The 24,332-nt window shown below is 38.6% G+C and overlaps 1 protein-coding gene across 1 annotated transcript in view; it reads right to left on the minus strand.

The window, feature by feature from the left end:
* PTPRO (protein tyrosine phosphatase receptor type O) overlaps positions 1 to 24,332 on the minus strand; it is a 152,801-nt gene that overhangs the window by 53,759 nt on the left and 74,710 nt on the right. The window contains 5 exon segments of the mRNA XM_052667311.1: positions 369 to 530; positions 1,526 to 1,972; positions 3,462 to 3,614; positions 5,245 to 5,403; positions 13,279 to 13,552. Of these exon segments, the coding sequence (XP_052523271.1) occupies positions 369 to 530; positions 1,526 to 1,972; positions 3,462 to 3,614; positions 5,245 to 5,403; positions 13,279 to 13,552 (1,195 nt within the window).

The following is a 24,332-nucleotide window of genomic DNA, read 5'->3' on the forward strand; positions in this document are numbered from 1 at the left end:
AGTCTGAACTATTGCATTTACCTTTACTTGCCCTGTGTGCTCTTAGAGACCATCTAATTTCAGAGTTCAGTGTTTAATTGTGCAAATCCCACAGTCTCAGCCCGAGATGCCCTTTGTCCTTAACGCTATGCATACAGCCTCCAGGAGGAAGGAAGTTAAATATTTTCAAGATTCTTTATAACCACTGATTTAATTCTCTGAACCTAATCCTCTCTTTGGAAGATGCAAAAGGAGAACCTGTTTTGCAAGGGATGGACTTCTCTGATCCTGCAGCAGATACCACTCCTGCCACAGTGTGTTACTGGTCAAACCCACTGTACGTTAAAGTTATACTGGTCTGGAAGAAAAAGATTTACTGAGGTACTTACTGATGTAAAAGCTGAGCGTTTTTGCTGATTGACTTCCCCGAACTTCACAAGAGCCAGAGGAGCTAAATGTTGTTACAGACAACTTATATTTTCCTGGTTCTTTCAGTTCAGCAACAAATTTGTGAGTGTCCTCACTGACTGTCAGAAGTTCTGTGGAGTTCTCTAAATCAGGGGGGAAAGATATTGTGGATTAATTGAAATTTGAAAGGCTCCAGCTACTGAGAAAATGATTTATATCAGAAATGCTAATACAGTTTCTGCTGTGGGATTTAAAAGTATCCAAAAGAACTGGATTTATGTGAGTAGTTTTATTTCCTGCCATCAGAACAAGAGTAATTAATGACCAAGGTTGCAGTATAGGTGTATAGGAACAATAAACCCAGGACAAAATTTCATTCAGTAGTGGGGATGATAAAATAGGGTTGTCATGACTGCGCAAGTGAAAAAGAGGACAGCATAGAGGAAAAGGAGCTTCCAGTTCTATTGCCTTCTTATTCTGCAAAATAAATAAATAAATAGATAAATATTATTTATCTTAAATGGGGGAATAATTACGAAAACTGTTTATCAGGAAGTCAGATTCATTTTGAGAAAAAGGATTTTAAAATAGGATACTTCTAAATGATATGGCTATTCTATCGTAATTCTGCCACTTAAAAGTTTTCTCCATCTTCCACCACAGCCTCTTTTTGGCTTAAGGAATGTGGTCCGTTGCTCTCCTGGGAGAACTGTTAACCTGAATGCAGCATGACTTTTTTTTGTGGTCCCCTTGAGAACCTTTCTCAAGGGGCTGACACAGCTACATGAAATAATGTACCTTCTTCACCTCCAATTTCCACCAGCTTGTTTCTCCTTTCTCTGATAACATAGTGGATTTAAAATAACTATGGTGTAAACAGTGCAGCAGTATGCACAGCAGTATAAATCTTACTTAACAAAAGAAATTGCAAACTGTGATTTATCACACCTCCCTTATTTTAGTTTGAAACCTAGCCAGAACTGCATGCTATTCAATGCAAAAACCTTACCAAGATACACAAGAGATCTAATAAAGTCCTGTGAGGCACGATTCTAGGTAATTAATAATTTGTGAAGGAGACAAAGCGCCAACAGAATTATACAAACAGAGCATGAGAAGTGTATAAGCTCAATTTTACCTTCCCTTTCAATACTGATATGGAAACCATCGAAGGCGGTCGGTGGCTTTGGTGGTAACCAAGTCAGCACCATTTGTACAGGAAGGAAAGGAGTGGGCTCTGTTGTGAGTTTTCCAGATGTGTTTACTTCACTGGCCCCAAAATCCCTGGGAACTGCATTGACAAACTCCTCTTCACCCTCCGATGATTCAGCTTCACTAGACCACCAATAGGGCTGCGATGTGGTTTCGTACTCAGTACTGTTAGAGCGGTAATCAGGCCAGGCTGCAGTTGTGTTCACTGCTGGAATTTCAGGTGGGGCTCCAGAAAAACGGCTCAGTTTCTCTTTGCCTATGATTTCTTGTTGTCCTATGAATGATTCTTCTGCAAAATTCCCGCTGTGCTCTTCCCAGTTGTTTCTGTTGATTGGCACAATCTGAACAGAAATGTTTCGAGGTGGGTAAGGAACTAAAAGAGAAGCAAAGGTTAATCTTTTAATAGGTGTGTTCTGTGTACCTCTGCCAGGTGTTTATTCCCTAGGGAAATATATACGATATATCAGGGATATTTTGAAATAACCTGTTCTTCCTAAGATTCTCCCTTCTATTACAAAATTACAGTGTAATTTTGTGATTCTAGTAGGATCAAGCTTACTGAAAATTCATAGAAAAATCAGGACTCAAGAATACCATGATGCAGAGTACACATGCAGTTGACATAAATCAGACTTCAATGCTAATACAGCAGCAAGCTACTTAACTGGATTTAAAAAGGTGGGTCTTGGTTTACTGTGTTTTCCACAATTGCATGATAACAGAAAAAATACCTCCATTGGTAGAAATGAGCTCCAAAACACATACAAAACTAACGCATGACATAGTGTATACTTGAAAAGCATGACCTTCTTGCTGCCACAGGGCTTTTCACATGTTCTTAGTAGACACCTTTTCACAAGCACTAAAGATCAGTTTAAATTTTAATGGCTGTGAAAGCTTGATCTCTAGATCTGGATCTTCAGAAGGCAAATGGCATGCAAAGAAGTTATTTCTGCTTATGCCAGCAGGTGAACAAAAGGTGCCATAATTGCTTGCCTTATGCCTTTACCTGCGGATAGCCTCTGCAAACATTCTGTCAGACATATTTTAAGCTGACCCCTTACACAACCTACTGATTTATTCACCTCCCCCTGTCCCAGCCACAGCCACTAATACAAAATCAGAGACTAAAACCTCATACACTTCACATCCTGAATGGGGGATGGGAAGGCAGTGGGAAAGAAAAATGTAATTCTATTGGTTGCCTTCTGATTTTGCCACTGGTTCATTTCATTTTGGACCCTGGAAAATGTCTGTGGTCCAAGAGATTAACAGGAAAGTTTTGGGCATCATCCCAGGACCAAATTAAATTAGTCCTGGACCCTGAATAAATCCAATTTTCAGCTTTTGCAACATCGCTGTCTTGGAAATTAAAAGTTCATGCTTCAGGGCATAATCTGGCCGCCAAGTGGGGACACAGAAACACTGTTCTTCTCTATGAGAGAAGAGTGAACAGCAAAGAAGGCCTTCTCCAACTGTTTAGCTGTGATTCACTGTGAGAGGAGACAGACCAAAACAGATAGATCAATATCATTCTCAGTGTGGCATTCCTGTGGTTTAAAACTTAATTCCTAACATAAGGCCAAGGATGTCTCATGTGAAGCAAAATTTATGTTCTAATAAACCAACTTCTTAATAGAAATCCTCATACAGATTTCCCCTTGTGCTATATTGCACATAACTTCACTCCCTGCCTGCACAGTACCAGCTGCAGCATCCTCCTCCCATGTTCCTGGCCAGGAGCAAATTCCATAACTGTTTCCACACAGCCCCTCCTTCACGTGCAGTCAATCTCCTCTCACGGCAGAAAGGAAAACAAACATACAGATGTGGAACAAATGGTACACAATCATTTTCTTTACCTGTTCTGTGTTGCTTGGGCTCATGCCTAACTCCGCTGTATTCCACTAGCGTGCTTTTGTTGAAGGTTGCTTCTGATACCAATTGAAATGTGATGTTACTGTAGCATATACCTGGCAGCCAGTGATTGAAAACGGTTTTACCTTTAAAAAAATCTGCAGAAGGTTTAAAAATAAAAGATTTTTTTATTATTAAAAAAAAAAAAAAAAGGAAAACAACACATCAAATATTCACTTTCTGATAATGCAGCTACACATGCTGAAATGGCAGTGTTTCAGATGTTTAAACATTGCTCAGCCTGGTCTAAGACATGAAATTCTAATAATTCAGTTTTGACAATATTTTCCCTGGCTGTCAATTGAAAAAAAAAAAAAAAAAAAAAAAAAAAGAGCCCAGAAAGAGAAATAAGAACTACATTTCACAGGAAAGCAACTCAACCTGGCAACCTGCTCCACGTGACATTGAGCATCTCAAAGAGCACCTGACAATTCCTGCAGACCTTTAACAATTGCATGCAAAAACCTCTTTGGTCTGGTGCTGACTGAGGCATAGCATTCAGAGGAGATGCTCGAAGGGCCATCCATAGTGCAGCTGTGCACCAGCCACAGTCTGAGAATGGAGCTCATATGCAACATCAGTACGTGTGTGGGTTGAAGAGATGTTGCGTAGGGCAATTTAGCTGTGGGAAAGAGTATGCTTGCTCATTAGGGAATCTCTTAATTCAAAATGACTTTTTTATTTATCAGCAGCTGCAGCAGTAATATTACAGCCTCTGCATATGAGCTGTGAAAAAGAAAAATTGCTGCTAGTATCACCTTTGTTCGTTAGAAAAGGGTCACTTGTAGACCCTTTTCTAGAACTATGATCTAGAATCACCATTCCCAACATCTTGCATTTCAGAGTCTTGAAGATGTTAACCTAATCTTTCTATACACTGAAACAATAACACCAAAGTTTTCCATGCTCCTTCTGGAGGTGGGCATCTTCCTCTGCTGACTCCAGAGAGAACTTGCAGTGACTAGGCTGCTACACAGGAAACCTTCTTTCCATCACTAAAATTCAATCCATCACTTACTGGATTGCTCAGAGGCAATATTGCCACCATGCTGTACTAAACCAGCTGGGGTTTGGGAACCTGAAGAGCGCGCAGTGCCTTTTTCACCTCTTAAGTGCTTTCCGTACGATAGTCCTTTACATCTTTCATATAAATGTTGTGCTTAAGCTTACTGCATGGCAAAAGAGCAAAGGAGATTTAAGCAGATCTAAGCAAAAATAAAACATCAAAAAAGAAAGCAGAATTTGCCCTTGTTAGTCTGTTTAGATGGTTAGTGACTGCTGAAATTCTTTAGATTGACTATGTGGGTTGTTAGATTGCTTGTTGTTGGTTTAACTGTTCTAAGAAAGATGAAATTGATAAAATGCAACAGGTTTATTAGCTCAGGGACAACAAAGAATAATAGTGTAGTACACAGTACTACATGACATAGAGCATTGCTCAGTGCTACTAGCACTATGTGACTTCACAGTGATACAGAGGTATCAGCTTCAAGTCTTTTCCAAGAATCATCTGTACTGAAAGCATTTCCCAGATGCAGGGCATCCGTAAGCTTCTCCATTAGCTATTCACAAAGAAAAATCATGACTGGAAAGAAGGAACTGGGAATTGTATTGATGTTTTCAACTGTGATTGAGACAGAATTTTACCCACTGAATTTAGCAAGTATAACTAAAAAGCTAAAATGTATCTTTGTTAGCAGGAATAGTTAGTGAATAGTTTCTTCCTACCTTTGTACAGCATTGTTCTGTAGTCTTTTCCTTCCCAATAGCTTATATTTACCCGGGTGAAAACATTGTACTTCTCTGGGTATTGAATTTCAAACAGCACTCCTGTTTCTGGAGATGGTTTGTAATCATAGATAGAAACATTGCTCACAGGAAGGGGTTCTAAAGGATATACAAATAGAGGGAAAAAAAGGCAGAAAGAAGCAGATCAACAGGCAAACCTATAAAAACAACATCAAAGAAAAAAATGGTTTTGTGTGGAATGACACAGGAACTCTCAAATTTCCCAGATGATATTCGAGGCTTCACAGAGGTCTGGGGCAAAGCCACATGGGACTACGTCAAAGCCAAGGTTATGTGCCCCCCCACACACCATGTCAGTGCACTCAATGCTTTTTAACAGGAAAAGAAAAAGAAAAGAAAAGAAAAAAAACCCCAACATTTTAACAGAAAGCTGTCCTTATTTGCAGAAGAGCAGGCATAAAAACCATGGTTGAAATCACAATTATTACTTAAGAACTCACCATCATAACCACATTAAGATTTTCTTCTTCAGCACTTACTGATCAAGTAAAACTGCCCACACAAAAGCAAAACACGTGAAATTAATCATAATTTTGGCACCAATCTGAACTTAGCTGAAGATTAGCTAAGAAGTGTATCAGTGTGACAACCAGAGGAAATTGAATGATGATTTTCTGTTCTGGTAAATATTCATTTATATATTTAACGAGTAATTATACTTCATCAGCCCCGATTCCTACCATACCTGAGAGGGTCACCATCTTCAAAGTACTCATCCATACCACACTTCCAAAGAATACAGAAGCATCATTGCTGCTTTTTTACAGATGAAAAGCTGAGGTACAGAGTACAGTGGTTTACCCACGGGCATGGGGTACACAGAAGGCAGGTGTAAGTACAGAGTTGCCAATCTACAGCTTTCAGCTCTGACCATGGTGGGCTATAGAAAGTAAGGACAATAACTTATGTACTTTTACGTGCTGTCTAGAAGAAATAATTGCAACTGGTTAACTGGTAAATGCATTGGTTAAGAGAGCCAAGCAGCTATTCAGAACAGGTTTCTAGTTTTACTCAGATTTAGTCATATTAACATATTTTAATAGAAGTAGTTAATAGATAATGATCAGTAGTTATGCCCACATCCTTTTAGGTATTGTCATGTTAAGTTCTTGTGCGCAGTAGGGAACAGATTGAAAAATTCAGACTGTTCATTAGCATGGTCTCACTACACACTTGCAGGACACATTTGAGTACAAAGTTCTGTTGAAGCAGGCCCTGGAGAAAAACTCATAATACAATTTTCTCCAAAGAGCACACAGTCATGACAGGCAGCAGAGAAGGCAGATGAAAAGGACAGCACCAGCAGCTTCAAAAGGGGAATTGTCTCAAGGTGGATGGAACAGGGTAATCAAAGATAGAAAAGCAAGCCCATAGCAGAAATAAAAATTAAATCCCATTTGCTACCACAGTATTTTCACTACTGTACTAAGCTTCCATTTGCAATGAGAAGTGAAGAAGAAAAAGCAACAAAGAACAAAAAAACATGAAAATAAATCTTAGCCCAGGACTTAGGAAGGAGTTTTGTTGCCATTTTTAACTTTGTCAGAGCACCAGAATACAACACTGTGGGACTCCTAATTTATTTCTCATGGCAAATGTGTTTTATTATCTTCAGGTAGCTATCAGTATATTTATAAGTTAGACATAGAGAAATAGAAATGTCAAAGCTAACGGATACCAAGAGGCACTGCAATGACAGAATTTGTGAAAATCTTGCTGACAATTTGCAATAGCCTAGAAATAAATGGGAGCAAAGCAGGTCATGGGAAACAAAGCCTACCCTCTTCTTTCTGCTGAATCCCTTCCCATCGCTTATTCTGAAATAAACAGTTGAGCTGGCAATCCCCATGACCCCACACTTCATATCACATCTCACACAGCACATGATAGTAGTTCAAATGTCAACAGCAATCTCTAAATGGCACAGCCCTTACATGCAGCCATCTTTCATGTTAACAGGCATGTCCTGGGCTTCTGCTATCTCATTCAGATCTGGGTCTCCTTATTCCTGAATTACTGAAACTTCCCTGAGACAGTGATTGAATTATCCCATTTATTCCTTCCTACAACAAATCAAATAAAAGATGGAAGTTATATTTATTTTTAATCCAAATGATTTTTTCTCCTGATTTAATTAACCAATAATTGAATTAAGCGGTAATCACTGCAAACTCTCTTTCTTGTTGTTATCTTCCGCTTACTGACTTCTCCTTGCTCATGGCTGCTGTTAACAGAGCAGTTTGAGTAATATAATACAATTTAAAGAGTCTTCCATTATCTTCCTTCCTTCAGCACCAAATATTCACATCAAATCTATTTGCACACTGTGAAATTAAAAGGACACTCAGCAGATAAAAATCATGTTCAAGTTTTTCACTAACAGTTCCTGGAGTTATTAAAGCTCAAAGAATATGTAAAATATCACTCTTCACCATTTATATTTATAATTCAGAGCATAAACTGTTTGGTCTTTTTCATTGTTCCAGATACAGAATTCAGGATCCACAAAGGTTTTAGTGATTCTCAAGAAATAGCTTAAATAAGGTATGATCAAATATGTAGAAGCATCAATAATATTGATGTTGTAAGACATATTAAGGAAGGAAATAGAGGATTTTAGTTTCCCTTTAATAGCATGTTTAAGGCTTTTTTTTGTGCTCAATGTCTTTTTTAGACATCTAGACTATATTAAACTCATATACACAAGCTTGCAGGATCAAGACTGAAGTTCCTTTATTCTTAGTATCTCACATTCTGCTGCTTTTGTAGCAATTGCTTTCCAATTATATCTGCTTATGGGAAATTTAACTTCTGCATTTCTCCTGAATATAACCACATTTTGCATTTAGCACATACCTTACATTATAAAAACAGATAGCATAATAAATGCTGCTAGCCTCTTCCTCAAATGCCCCGGCAAATTCTGGAGGCTAAATGCTCCATAAATGCATTCGATCTGTGCCAGATACATTAGTGTTTTAGGTGGCTTTTGCAATTCAGGGGAGAAAAAACAAAAGGACATTGAAAACAAGTACCACAGTCCAGGCCAAATAAATTTGTTTTTGATATTCATAGACCTGGCCCCACTACAGATGGAATTGATGATTGGTTAATGTAGCAGATTAGATGTGCTATTACACGTGGCTAGATGAGATGGGACTTAGATCAACAGTCTTGCTTCCCACACTCAAATGAGATTAATCATGGCTAATCCTCATAATACAACTCTACTAGGAAAGAAGTCTCAATAGTGGGGTGATGTAAATCTCACAGGTAGTCACCTTTATTCACATGAAGAAGCTGTGAACTTGGTGATGTCATCACCAGGATGATCCTATTTACCTATTTGCATTGCTAATGGGAGTAAATATTAGCCAGAACAAAGTTTTCATGATGCTGTAAACTTTAGGTATTGTTTCATCTCTTGTTAAAAAGCATCTAGTTTTGAAATTTAATAGCTGCTGTTTAATACTTCAGGAACATAATGTTCACTTTTATGATATGTAGTAGAGGATATCGTGTGTGACCACATACAAAAGAGGAATGTAAGCGCAAATGGCCTCTGAGCAATGACGCAATCTGCACACTGCTGTTTCTAGATGCCCACATAAGATGACAAATATGAAAGCCACACAAACCAGAAAATATCACTGGCACAACAAAAAAGGGTGTGTCTTAATACTGCACAGATTTAGGCCGATACCTTAAATCAGATTTTCAATGGAAATGATGGCAGAAAAAAATATTCATCGTTACAGTTCTTTTGTTTCTCAATTCTGATTTTCCCTTAGAAGTGAATAACATGATCTGTTTGCTGGGGAGATCAGTGTGCTAAGGGATCTAAAAGTTCTTCTGAGTTATGTTTCATATTAAGGCTCCCACAAATAACTAGCCTTTTTAAAGTTGTGCCACACCATCCTTTAAGATAGATATACACAAAGGGCATCAGTTCTGTATCTCATTGGGGAAAAAAAAGCACAACAAAACAACTCTGGATCTCCTACTTCAGCAGCTCTGATCCATCAACAAGCTGAAGGTATGGATTTGACCTGCAGAATTGCTTCCTGCAGCATCTGGCACAATGACAGATGAGCATTAACAAGGGCTAATGCCAATTATTTTCTAGAAGCGGAAGAGATCACAATCCCAGGCAGCAGGCCTTGTTGGTCTCCTGAGGAGAATATTTTTTGGTAGAAGACAAAGAGGCAGAATTCACCCTAAAGGGAATATATTTTACTGTGATTTATGTAAGGAATCATTGGGTTTTGAAACAATGAGATATTCACCAATGAAAACTTCTAATCACAAGCTAAAATAAGCTCTTCTTAATTACCCTCACACATCCTGATTTCTCCAAATCCTGCAAGAGATTTCTTTTCCTACAGCCTTGCAGTGTATTGTTTTCCCCATTTCTTAACAGGCATTTTTTTATCCCAACAACAATAAAATTTCAGTGAAAAACAATAACAACAACAAAAAAACAACTGTATGATTGTGAGTCACCCCAGAAAGAAAATGCAGGATGACTGAGAATTTTAAGCATTTAAAAAATCCTTTAAAAACTATTTTTAATGAACTTTACCTCTTGCAAGTTTGGTTGATTTTTGTTTGTTTGTTTGTTTGTTTGTTTTTCCCAAGTATTTCAAAACATTAAATTAGTGAGGTAAATTCTGGAGTCACTTCAATCTTGCAGTCATCCCCCAACTCCAGTATCAGTAGAAGAAAGCAGAGTGAAAATAGCTGTTAGATATCAGAATGACTTCTAAACTTGTCCAGAATGAAAACTGGAAGGATGGTCATATACTGTGCACAATTGCTCACACAGGAAACTGGCCAGGGTGGCAGCATGCTTATCATTAACAGTAAGTGCTGAAGGTGTCACTTCACCATTTTCTCCCTCAAGTGCAGTACTAAGTCCAGTGTACAGAACACGGCTTTGCTATAGAATCACCAGAACAAGTGCTCTTCTGTGCTTAGACTTTATTTTACAAGTTTCCTAAGACTTGAATGTGCCCTAGTCATCTTATGTTTCTAAAAGTCCCGGCTCTGGAAAAAACCTGAGGATGTGGCTGTGCTGACAATATCCTGAGAAGAAATAAGCAAGCAAATAGACAAGACAAGACAAGAAGAAAATGAACTCTTCTGTTTAGTATGGAAGGCTTAAGTTCACAACAGAACCTTCAAATGATAGTATTTATACGTGCATATATATACTTACATAACTTTATACATTTGCATTTTAGATATAAATGTAAATATACGTGCAAAATATTAACAGATTTACAAATATAAATACACACATATATAAACTGTGCATTTTGTTAGCTTTGACATCATCTTTCTCTTGGCAAATCACTTCTCTCCCACACATAGATCTTTGAGGGATAAAACAAAAACTCTCCCCCTACTCAAGCTGAATGAAGTTTCAACTTGCAAAGAGATATGCAAAGAGATATACCTTTTTTCTTGCCAATAAGCTGAGAAGAATCACATCAGTGAGGAATGTGAACAGGAAAAAGCAAAGCTCATCAAGAAAGACCATCAGAATGCAAAATTCTTTTGTGACTCTTACTGAGTTTATAAGTAGGTAATCCCTTTGAAGGACTTTGTGATCAATTTGAGATGCACAATTTGACTATACACTCCTGTGTATGATGTCTCCAGCACATGGCCAAGCTGAAAGACACCATCTCCGTGCACTGAACCCTCTGCACATGTCTGGTGGGGCCAGAAAATTATTGTGAAATATTGAAGTATATCTTTGGAAATTACCACACTGGCACCACTGAGTGTCCTACTTGATTTATCTTGTGACGTACTAATGAATAGGGCCAATCTACACTGGCAAAGCTCATCTGACACTGATGAAATTAGAACAGGAATTAATTTTGTCCTGGATGCTATTCACAGTGTACCATTTAGTCAGGTGTTAGATATTGGAAAAATAAATTAGATAGTTACATCTCTTTACACAGTTAAAAAACTGAGGAAGTTAAAGAAGTAGAAAGAGTATACAGCATGAAGAAAAATACGAATATATCATCATTATTGTTTGCCAAAAATTCAAGTTAATTGTCAGAAAAAATAATATAAAATGGGCAGTTTGGCAATGCTATTTTTTTTTTTTTTTGAGTTTTAAAAAAGGAAAATCAACTATTTCCTAGTGAAGTTTTTTAGAAATCAGAAGTTATTACTAGAGTTTAAAGAAATCTCAAAAGAACTGTATGGCAATAGCATGAACTTCTAATTCAAAATTTACTTTCATTCCTGCACCTTTGTCTTTGAAAAGATGAGGTAAGCATTAACCTGCCTAAAAGAAAATATTAGGAAGAATGTTGGGTCCTTTGCACTGTGAAGGAGATCTGTGCCATCCCTATAGCACTTAGTGTAGCACCCTTCAATGCTGCATACGGAAATGCCCTTTCCTTTCAGAAACGTGGTTGTCTTTTGTTGAGACAAACAAAAAGCTTAAGAAATGTGACAAAAAGGAAGCAGTGCATCAGCTCCTCAAGCAGCGCGGGTCCACTGCCAAAATCACTGGTCCTTCCAAGGTCTGTGTGAGCAGCAGAGGTCGCAGCAGGAAACCCTGGGAAGCTGCCAGTGCATCCACATAAGACAGGTGGTGAAAAGGGGTGGAGTGGGCTCCTTTCCATTGGGAAGGGCACCATTGAGCCTTGGAGGAGGGAGAGTGGCGTGGGCTATGTTTGTTGGAGCTGGCAGACTCACACTTGTTCAGGAATGTCTCCTGGAAATCCTGTGAGCCAGAGTCTGAGTTTGGGATGGGCTGTGATAGGCTGAAAGACACTAGTTCCCTTCTTCCTTCAGAGATTCCCTGCACAGGAGTGCCATTCTCCATCTGCCATTCTGACTCACAACTGACCCTGCTACTAGTGACCCTGTGGGCTCTAGAAATCAAGCAGCAATTAGCCTTGCTGCATGACTGCAAGAGCAGTGTTCTAAAACCCCTGAAATGAAGGAATGAAGGAATCTGTTCAGTTGTGTTTGTCATATAATACTTGCAACAAATAAAGAAAAATAAAATAGCAAATTGGGTTAGAATTATTACTTCAGCTGTAAAGCTATAACAGATTTTAAAAAAGTTAAAAAAATAAAAAAATAAAGGAAATCCAGATGGCTTATGAAGCCGTACATATTTCACTACACGTAAATATGCCTAATGAAAGGCTTGCTCTACCACATTATATTTTTCCTGCTGGAATCTTCATGGTTGTTCTCATTCGCAGTGCACAACTTGAGCACAGAAGGGAGGATGAAGACTATGGATGGTACAAATTCTGGAAGCATGACAGGAATTGCACTCGTGCTTTGCATGGTTACAGAGAAAACCAAATCATGCCTCTCCTCGAGATCACCTTGTGGTAGTAAGAAGCAGATGATGGTGAATATGGACTCCAGCATATGGAAATCTTCAGCTGTAGTGGCAGAAACATATACTCTTGGTGACTAGTGTCGGCTTTACAGATTTAGTACTGCTTCAATACATCAGCAAGCCAAGAACATTGTCATGGCACCTGAAGCAAGATACACCTCACCATACAACAGAAATGTTTACACTGAAACATGAGTCAACACTTTTTGTACTTTCCATTAGATTTTCAGAATTCCTTTATCACAGGCTAGGATGACAACCTCAGGAAGAGCTTCATACATTCCCCTTACTCCAGTATTTTAAACCTCTCCATTTAATGATTAGGGAAGGCCAGCTGGGGAAACCCCACAAACTGTCACCTTCTTCCTGCCCAGACCTTGTGAATTTTCCTTCCAGCCTTCTCAACATATTTTCTTTATTGTTCTCACACAGGAATTCATCCCAAACATAACGAGGACTTAATAAATAATAATAATAAAAAAAGCAAACTTCCGAAGGAAAAAAAACCCACAAATACACACAAGGAGAAGAAACAAAAGAACAGAGAATAAGATGTTACTTACTGGTTAACACAGTGATTGATCTTGCTGACTTGGAAACCATATTTGAGTTCACTACCAAGAGAGTTACTATGTAATACAGGCCATGGTATTTGGCATTAAAAATCACAGGGGCAGGTAAAGTGCTATTGAATTCTTCAAACTGGAAAAAGTAGTTCTTGGATTCTCCAGCTATCTTCACAACATATACAGAGGATGAGCTCACCACATCAGATGCTTCCAGGGAGACAATGATACAATTGTCTTCTCTGACAGTAACTTGGAAAGGTTCTGCATTCTAGAAGGAAAAAAAAAAAAAAAAAAAAATTGTTGAAGTAAAACTTATTATTTAATAAACCTTAAAGCCACTTGTACCCATTGCCTTTGGTATTCATAACATGTTTGTGCTATCTTTGTGATGAAGTAACATTTCTTATTCTACAAGACAGTTAACATCAAATTCTACTGTTGGTTTTGTTTTGTTTTTTCCATAATACATTTTTAAAAGCCCAAAACTAAAGAATCATTTTTAGCACAGACTGAGCATTTCCAAATATTCTTTTCCAGCAAGTACCATGTAATGAGCAGTTCTCAGCTCTATGTCCATGGCTTTGGTTGGTATTATTCATTTCCTCATTTTCACTATTTCTTTTTTTAGTAGTAGTGAAAAAGGAACGATTTAACTTTTTCATACATCATGAGCATATTAAACCATTGCCAGCTGAAAACACTTTCCTTTCGATTAATTACAAACCAGCTGTCAGCAAGAAGTACTTGATCTCTACAGGAATTTCAAAACAGATTCACAGCAATTAAGGAGAAGAAACAGTTCAAGCTCATATCGGAGTTGTCTTTTTGGTTTTTTTTTAGGACATACTGGTGTTTAGAATCTTTTTCCTTTTTACCCTCCAATAAAAACTGCAATATATTTTCAATTCTCAGCTTCACAGTATCTTTTCCTCCTGCAGTCCAAGAGCTCTGTTTGGAGGGCAGGATGGGCCCATGACTAGTTTGCAGTTTATTCAATCAGTCAAATTGTTCTTGTACCAGAGACAGACACCTCATTCAGAAGCTAGCACCTTGTCTCCCTCAAATTTTGTATAGTGAAGGTTTCTCCATAAGAATAATGCTTTTTTACATTTATGTTGTGGCAGACAAGCTCCCTATCTGGAATTCACACATATAATATTGCCAGGTCCTGGCAGTTATTTAAATAAATAAATACATACATAAATTCTGTTCTAGGATTATAGGTTTGAGAAGAAAGGGCCTAAGCAAATCCATTCATCTGGCCCAACATGAGAACAAGGTAATAAGCACAGAGTAAATTCAGCTCAAATAGAGATAAACAGACTAATAGATTCAAGACTGAGAACTGGGAGAAGAACTTATTGAGAGCAGCCCTGTGGAGAAGGAACTGGAGGTTCTGGAAGATGGGAAGCTCAGAACAAGCCAGCAGTGTGCAGCCCAGAAGGTCAGCAGTATCCTGAGCTGCATCAGAAGAGGAGTGGCCAGCAGGGAGAGGAAAGTAATTGTTCCCCTCTACTCTGCCCTTCTCCCTGCAGTACTGCATCCAGGCCTGCCACCTTTCACAGATGGCAAAGCAATTGCTCTAAAAGGCTTACAAAATAGGACCAAAATTATGCCAAAGCTTACATGTGCTTTCCTTAACACTGGCTGAATTCAATAGGCTTACCCTTGAAAAGCTTCAAATACCACATTTAAAGTGTTTGCATTTTGCCTAAACCCTGATTCAGCACTTGGATCTGTAAGTCCTAAATCTTTAACTGAGGATTACATTTAGAATAATGAAAAGCAAATAAACAAGTAGTCTTTTATCCTATTTCCTCCCATTCTCTACAACTGGGGAGATGGAAGGATTGATAGTACATGAAGTTAAATTCAGATGATGACCAGTCATGAATGGTGTTCCCCAGGGGCTGATATTGAAGCCCATTATGTTTAATACTATTGGTATGATCTGGATGAAGGGATTGAATACACCCTCAGTAAATTTGCAGATGACACTGTGTTGGGAGGAAATGTCTATCTGTCAGAGGGCAGGAAGATACTCCAGAGGGATCTGGATAGGCTGGATTGATGGGCTGAAACCAGTTGCATGAGCTTTAACAAGATCAAGTGCCAGGTCCTGCATTTTGGTCACAACCCCATGTATTCCTAAAGTCTTGGGGCGGAGTGGCTGGAAAGCTATACAGAGGAGAAGGATCTGAGGGTGTTAGTTAGTTCTTGGCTGAACATGAGCCAACAGTGTGCTCAGCTGGCCAAGAAGACCAATGGCATCCTATCTTGTATCAGAAATAGTGTTAGCAGTAGGAGCAGGGAGGTGAGCCTGCACTTTGAATGCTGTGTTCAGTTTTGAGCTCCTCACTACAAGAAAGACAAGGAGTGTGTCTACAGAAGGGCAGTGAATCTGATGGAGGATCTGGAGCACAAGTCTTATGGGGAGCAGCTGAGGGAGCTGGAATTTTTTGGTCTGGAAAGGAGTTGCTCAATGGAGACCTTATGGCTCTCTACAACTCCCTGAAAAGAGGTTATGGTGAGGTGGGAGTTGGCCTCTTTTCCCAGGTAACAGTGAGAGGATGAAAGAGTAGGCTGAAATAGTGCCAGGGGAGGTTCAGGCTGGGTATTAGGAAAAAAATCTCCAAAAGAGTGGTGAGGTACTGAAACAGGTTGCCCAGAGAGGTGGTAAAGTCACCGTCCCTGGAGGGTGCTCAAGAAACGTGTTGATGTGACATTGAGGGATGTGGTTATTGGGCACGGTGGTGATAGACTGACAATTGTAATAGAGGATCTTAGTGATCTTTTCCAAACTTAATGATTCTGTGATGCACCCACAGCTTTCAGAGACGTGTGTTGCCAGAGCACAGAAAGCATGGCTTTCTTCCAAGATCAATCAAGGAAAGACAGACCAAATTCAGATGTGATTACTATGTATTTAGGTCGAAGTATACTTGCAGTGCTATATGGCTGCTCAGGGCTCCATCCAAGATGGCCTTGAACACCTCCGGGGATGGGACATCCACAGCTTCTCTGAGCAGGCTGTGCCAGTGCCTCATCACCCTCTGAGTAACCTCCAACAACTCCATATCTTACCATATCTTTCCTGGGACCTTACTGGGGGTCCCAGGCCTGCCTCTGGACACAGTACTGCAGATGTGGTCTCACTAGAGCAATCACCTCCCTCGCCCTGCTAGCCATCCATCTTTTTACGCATCTCAGGACACAGTTGAATTCTAAGGGTGTGAGTGCACATTGCTGGCTTATGTTCACTTTTCCATCCACCAATACTCTGAAGTCATTCTCTGTAGGACTCACTCATCCACTCATCCTGTTATAATCTCACAGAAGTCAGTGGGTTTTGAACTTCCATAGACTTGCACTTCAATGCTTCACTAGAGGAAAGAGAAGAGTTTAATGTCTAAAGAGTCTAGTCTTCCCTTGGCTTTGCTGATGAACTGCATGACACTAACCCGGTTTGCCTAACTTGCCATGCAGAAACACGCAAAAGAAACAAAAAATTTTATACATTCCAAAAAACAGTTCTACGCAAGCTCCTTGTGCTTGGTAGTATTATAAATCATTTGTGATGTTAATCAAGTTACAGCTGGAAATTAAGCACATAATTGCAGAGTTATAGACATTTCTAGGATATAATTGGATATCAGGCTGCTTATATGGATTGTGATTTCATACGTTTGTTCTTCCATGGGTGTTATTTTAACCTACACTGAAGACTGCAAAACTGCACACTTATTTTTCTGTTCACAATGTTTTTTTGAATTCACAGTGAGTTCCACTCAGCAGATGATCTGCTAACCCACTTAAATAGCTCATGTGCAATTAGCATTACATGCCTGTGCTAGCTAAATACATAAAAACCTCACAGATATATGCTATTACTAGCTATTACAATACATGTCTGGGGAAAATAACTTTTTTTTGAGTCCTTTACCACCTAAGTATGTTGGGACAACAAAATGATAGTCTCTCTCCTTTGTGTACCTATCTCGATCTGCATAATTCATACCTCAAGTAGCACTCATTCTGTTCAGTGGTTACATGGCCCTCTTCCACACACCTGTGTGTGCCCAGGATCTTAATTTGCTGCATGCATGGGACACATGGTAACTAGGAGACCTCTGCTGTAAATTATCCATTGGCTCATAAAGTAATTTTCATCCTTTCATTCCAGCTATGATTTTATAGAAGCAAACAGCAGATAAGGGTTGAATACAAAGATTATTATTACGGTAATTAACATGTCATAAGACTAGATCACTTATCTCCTTTGAGATATGGATTTCACTTTGGCAGCGTTTTAAAAATAACAGATCATTACAGTAATCTTTTTATTCCTATAGTACAAGTGAGAGTTACCAGGCAGCACTGTGGTTGTGATCTTGGGAAGAAGGCTGGGAACAAACCTGAGAATTTTTCGTAAGCAGCACTGGAAGTGACAAACATGCCCCACTTAACTAGAATGTAAAGTCAGTGTGTCTTAGGACTGACAGCATCAGTATGGTAAGTACACATTTCATTACTTCTGGTCAGCTACCTCCAGGATTTAATTTGCTGGTGTCACAGCTTGAGCGGCTGCTTCATGCCTGTGGGGAAATTTGGCAGGGCTTGTGCATTCAGAACCGAATGATTAGCTCCAACTTCCTTCCTAGTTTATTATTACAAGCTTGTGCCACGTTAAAGCACTTAGGAAAAAAAGGGGGGGGAGGTAAATCCCACAATGCGATGCCTGTTCGCAGTCATTTTCAGGGCAGGGATGAATCATGCTAGTGGAATTTCTAGCCAATAACCAGGTCCCAATTAAAATGAAAAGGAGGGGAGGTAAGAAGACATACAACATGTCAAATAAACAATTTTCAAAGAGTAATAGGAAAATAAATGGTGTGCAGCAGAGCTCAGAGTCCTCTTTCTAGAAGTACATATCCTCAGTTTATTCCCCCATAACAGTCTAAGCTTTTCATGAGGAAGAGTTGCAAAACAGCTATTATTTTTATGTACTTTAGCTTCTGAATGTCTCTCTGAAACACATCAGGACTTGATGAGGGGCCAGGACTTGATTATCAAAAGTGCAAGTAGTTAAATGTCCTGCTGACTTCAGGAGGAGCCGTGGGTGCTCATCAACTCCAGGAAATTAAGCTTAAAGTACTGGCAAATCCATTGTGTTGTCTAACACTAGGCAAGTAAAACTAAGGCCCCAAAAAAACCTGTTTTCTGAGAGCTCTTACAGAGTCATTTGTGAGCATTATGGATTTTTCAAAGTAAGTATCTGAAATCCCAAAGTAATATGTTTTGAATCTATGAGGATTTCTATGGCCAAAAGTACCATTATGCTTATCTACCGTATAACATTGGTCAAAATTGGCATAATTGCAAGTGTTACAAGATAGCATTCGCACTATATCCAAATCTCCTGGATAAAATACTGGCTAATTTTTGTGAGTGATTCTCCTGCACTCAGATAGATTTTTTTTCCCACAGCCAACATAGCTAATTTTATTCTAGGTCATGTGACGATTCACTGTAGCCGAGATTTCTTTTATTTAATTGTATGCTCATAAGTGGAATGACCGAGAACCAAGATGACCTTTCCAGACAGACTACTCGTGGATTCGTATAAGATCTGATTTACTTTGGAATGTGCACTGACCAGCAAAGGAGTCTGTACTCCTAACCCAGCACAATTCCTATGTCCTCTCTCACTGGGCATAGTCAGTCCAAGCCTTGATGCAAGAAGAGAGCTGAAACAGACTTCAGGATCCTTGCCCACATTATGCTCTTGCAGTGCATAGAAGGCACATAAGATATTCCATAAACTAAATAGTATTGAAAATCACACATAAAAGTCATGTCATTGTATTTCTGCACCAACCTCGTAGTGTATGCTGCATTAATGTCATTATCCTCTGATGGTGACAAATGATACTGAACAGCAATTGCAATAAAAATGGTAAACTTTCATTTTATTCAGAAACTGCAATCTTATATCCAATAAATCTGCAATGCACTTGTAGGAAATTTATTGTTTCATTTGAATTACTGTACAGGGAACAGAGTTAAAATCTGCATATTTAAACTATTTCAGTCATTTGTTCTATTCTGTAAAATATAACTCACTCTATATCTGCAGACTGTGGACGCCACAAACTTGGGAGGGTCCCAGCCACCATCTGGCCTTTTGTAACTATGAAAAAGGAGGGTTCCTGAAACTCCTTGCTGTTGCAATGACAGACTCTATTTTCAATCAGTTTAGTTATGTTTTGAAGTATGAGCTGAGCTTTCATGTTCCCACTTTGCTTCTGTTAGCACTGCATCGTCTACCTGGCTCATCCCAAAAACACACCTTCCTCAGTTTCCCACCCACATGCTTCATGGGGTAAATATTTGTATTTTCTGCTAAATCTTGCAACATCAAACCTTAGATTGCTCATGTTAACAAACAATCTCTTTATTCCTGCCTCAAAGATACTCAATAAAATAATGTGACAGAAACTGATAGAGTTTCACAAAAAGATGCAAGCAGTTCCCATAGCTATTATCTGAGAAAGATGCTCTCTGAGCATAGATAAGGATTGAGTGCAAACTGCCCCACAGTGAAACTTCTTTGGAGCCATTATCTATCATAATTAGGTCCTGTTGTTTTAATAAAAAAGGAAATGTCATTCTTAAAGCATCTGGGGAAGGAAGTAGTTTCTAAGGTTTTCTCCTAATACAGTGAATCCCAGAGCAGGCACAGATTTCACAACTATTAACTGCAAGAGGAAATGATTTTTTGAAATGGACTTCCCACCAGTGTATTTCAAGAGTATGAAAAAAAATAAATTGGATAAGACTTGGTAAAAATAAGGATATTTATTCCTTGGATTTTTGCTATTATGTACACTTTTCCACATGTTGTGCAGAGTTCTCTTAACTTCTTTAGAATAACACTTTAGAATAAATAGTGCATGGAAGAAATGGAAAACCATAACTTCAAGATCCTTCATGCAAAAGAGAAGTATTTTAAGAAATGAAAAGGAGCAGTTCTCAATAATTTATAATGTTTGATTTAGGTTAACACATCATTTTTGGCATTCTGCTCTATAAATAGTGTCCTCAGCATCGTTGTTATTCTCAGTCTTAAAAAGCCAGCAGTAACGCTCTGCTATTCATATTTTATAAATGAGCTTTAACATTTTTTTGTTCAGAGAGAGAGTTTTAAAGGAACCATTATTTTTTCCTGCCTCTGAGAACCAATGAAGAATACAAGGGCCTTTTTTTTCAGCTAGAATCAATATAGTACATACAGACCACCATGTTTTGTTACCATTCTAAAGTTAACAATAAACTTTAGAGCCACCAAGAGGAAATGTGTCTTGACACTATCAACTACAATAGCATAAAATTAAAGATAGAATACTAAATATGTGAAAAAAAATCTTTGCACTCAGTAACGATAATACTTTTTATGTTTCACCTTCTTAATGCATCAAACATTCAATAAATTATTTCAAAATATATGCTTCTATCCCATCTTTCCAGCACATGCTAGAGATCACAAAACTCAGACATAGTGATCCAGAGGTTCCAATGTTGACCAAGTTCAAAAACAGGTTAGGATTTCATGGATAGAATTTATCTTTATTCTACATCTTGACTGCCTGTATTCACCTCAAATATGATCGGAAACCACACTACGGCAGTTGCCATAGTTTGATTTCTCTCCATTATTAGTTTCTTTGTAGTACTGAGTTTATGTATAAAGAGGACAATTGTCCTGAAGGAAAACGCAAATTTCCTCATCATCTATGCACTCAGACCTTCATGGAGCCTCTGCAATTAAATTTTAGCCATTCCTTGCGGATGTATCCAAACACATATAGATGCCAGATTAACCATACGCTTTAGCTAAAATGCATCTTCTCTCTTGAGCCTCTTTGTAGATAATAGAAAGAAGAAGAAAAAAAAATGGGCACGGGAAATATGTTAGGATGCCCCAGTAATTCCCTTGGCTCTGCCACTCTGGTCTTTGTAATGATCATCTCCAGTCAACATTTATTTTCTGTCTCTGGGTGAACAGTTAAAGCAGATTTGCACCTTCAAAAGCATGAAATTATAAGAATTGTATTTAATCCAGATAGGAGGACAATGTCATGTTAGGTAGCTATTCTGCTAAGTTCTGAAATGGAGATTTCCTTTCTCGGAAATATTACCTTTGGGAGTCCACTGAGAAACATGCTCCACATATACAACATCCCAAGAAAGTGCATTCATCAGTAGTGTTTGTGACTTCACAGCAAAGTGTCTACAAGTGAAAACATAACCAACTGTAGTTCAGTTTCCTCTCCATCCAATAAGACGGAATATGCCACTTCATGAAAATGATAAATGATAAATGATCAAGAAATTGATCTACATAGGTCACTCTGAAAGTAATGTCTCCTATTTATTTCCACGGAAAATACAACAGATACAAAGAGCACAATAACACTATTTGATAGAGGAAATTCTCAGCTACAAAACATTATTTTTCAGCATAGTCATCACCATTAGCTAAACATTATCAGTAGCAGAGAACAGAAGTCTGCATGCAACACATAAAAATCTGCACCAGTGGAGATGACTCACTACCATTGTCACCACTGCTGAAACACACCACACACCAACCCATTGTGCTCACATTCACTGTTAGGTCTCCACAAAAATACAGCATGCATCGATGAATGTCAGTGAGTGCAATTTTTTCCACATGGAGGAATTTCATGGCACGCCTTTGCTTCATACGCAGTATCATGTCAGATGCCATTCTGTCAGACTGCCTCTCTGCTGCCATCTGTCACGCAGCAACAAGATGTAATTATACACTGGTGGGAAGGTTCAACCTTTATGACATGCCACCAACATCCACGTCAGACACTGTGGGCCAATATAATGAAATAGGAGGCATTACTTTTGGAGCATCCCTCATATGTCAGATTTTGAAAAGCTTAGATGACAAGAGAGTAACATCTCTTTCCATGGAATGAAATGAACTTTGAAGTATTTTGCACTTCCAAGTGCCCAATGGGAGAAAGGAGACACTTTCTAGTTGATGAAGGACAATTTCAGTTCCTAAAATGTTGGATTTACCAGTTCACATAACCAAAGTCTGTAATATAAGCTTCAGAATAACTACTGATGCTTAACTATGAAATTAGAAAGGCACACAGAAAATACCTGATGTTCAAGAGAACGCAGATTTATGTTGGAACATAAGAAAGCTGTGAACATTATGTGCTCCATCACTTCTGTGCAGCTGAGACAAACAGAACTGGCGTCAGTTGAACTTTGTCATACATGCTCTGTCAGAGTGTATGACAAAGGAGTAAAGGCTGAGTCTTATGGGTACTATAAAAGTGAAAATGCCTTCATTTTAAATTGATAGGGTATATGTATGCCCTCTATATACACAAGCAAACTAGTTATTAAGATAGCACGAAATGCTTTGCTGTTTTCAATACTACAAAGAGCACAGCTGGAAGAATATTATAGTGTACTTTTATCTGAGAAACTGGAAACCAAAGGCTTTCCTATTAATTTGAAATCAAAAAGCAAATTAGTTGGAAACAGTGGAAGAGAGGAAGACTTCTTGCTCCCTACAGTGCCAGTCTCTAATAAGATAACACGCTAGACTTTGATGAATAAACTTATAGATAGGAGAATAGCACCATGATCCTTAACTCCAAGTGATTTTAATGGTAATTTGACACCAAGGTACTCTTCAGTATTTTGAAACACTTGGCTTTTTCAAGAACATTCTGAGACTAATAGAGAAGTTTGGAGATTTGAAAAGTAGTCATAGAAAAAAAAATTTCATTTTCTGTTTTGAGTCGGTATTTCTAGCACTACAGTTTATTAAAACATATCAGAGCCAACTTTACTGAATACTCTAGGTTCTCAGTAACCTAGAATATCATTGACTCAGGATGATAGAATCAGAGAATCATACTTCTGACTACATAGGAAAAGACCTTCAAGATCATTAAGCTCAACATCCACATGACCTACCAAGTCCCATCACTAAACCATGACCCTCACTCTCTTACATACCCCCAGGGATGGGACACCACTGCTTCCCTGGGCAGCCCACTCCAATGCTTATCTGCAACAGTATTCTTCCTGACATCCAAACTAAACCTTCCCTGGTGAAACATTAGGCTGCTGCTGATGCACGTAAACTTCTATAAAAATTTTTACACTGCAGTACAGGTTGTGAGAGACTGCTTCAAATTTCAGTTAAATGTATTAATGAAAAGTCAATTATTTAGCCGCAGTTCTGCATCTGAACTCTCCTCTTCCTCATTGAAATTGGGAAGCACTCACTCAGCCTCCTCCTAAATTATCAAAAGAACATGAGAAATTCAGAAGCAGATGTGGAGTATGTTTTGTTTCCATCCAAGCTTGTGACTTCAGTGTTGTCTGGAGTTCACTTCAAACAAGCCATGGGCCTACTGATGCTCATTTTTCTCTTATTTCCTGTCTCCAGACCTCCCCAGGAAAATTGCCCAAACAGCCACCACCCTTTCCTTAAAAGTCACAGGAACTATTGCATAGTAAGAAAAACAAAAGAAAAAAAAAAAAAAAGAAGAAAGAGAATCTAAATGCAGATCAGTAGTCTTCCTATACTGTGTTCTAAAATACTCACTACCTCTTTGCCCAAAGCTATAACCATGTTGTGAGCTCCCTTCCTCGAAAGACTGCTTATGTTGTTTCCAGATCCAAATGGAACTTTATATTCTGCACTCTGATTACCCTGTAGTGCTCATGTATTCTCTAAATTGGAAGGGCTGATTTGAGATCACCTGCTGAGACTTTTCATGTTATTTATACATAGTTTCTGCAGCTGAATATTTTCTTTCTTGCTAAAGTATTTGCTTTGCAGTTTTATTTTGTTTTTCTCCAAACTACGTTCAGAGACAAGCATCCAGTGCCATTTCCTTGATTACTAGCAGGAGATGAGCTCTGCAATTCTCCATGCAGCACAGGGTCAATTGCAAACCCACACAGAACATTTCAGTTCTTGA

Source organism: Tympanuchus pallidicinctus, unplaced genomic scaffold (genome assembly GCF_026119805.1).
Source record: "Tympanuchus pallidicinctus isolate F22 unplaced genomic scaffold, pur_lepc_1.0 scaffold8, whole genome shotgun sequence".
In the NCBI taxonomy this organism is placed as follows: Eukaryota; Metazoa; Chordata; class Aves; order Galliformes; family Phasianidae; genus Tympanuchus; species Tympanuchus pallidicinctus.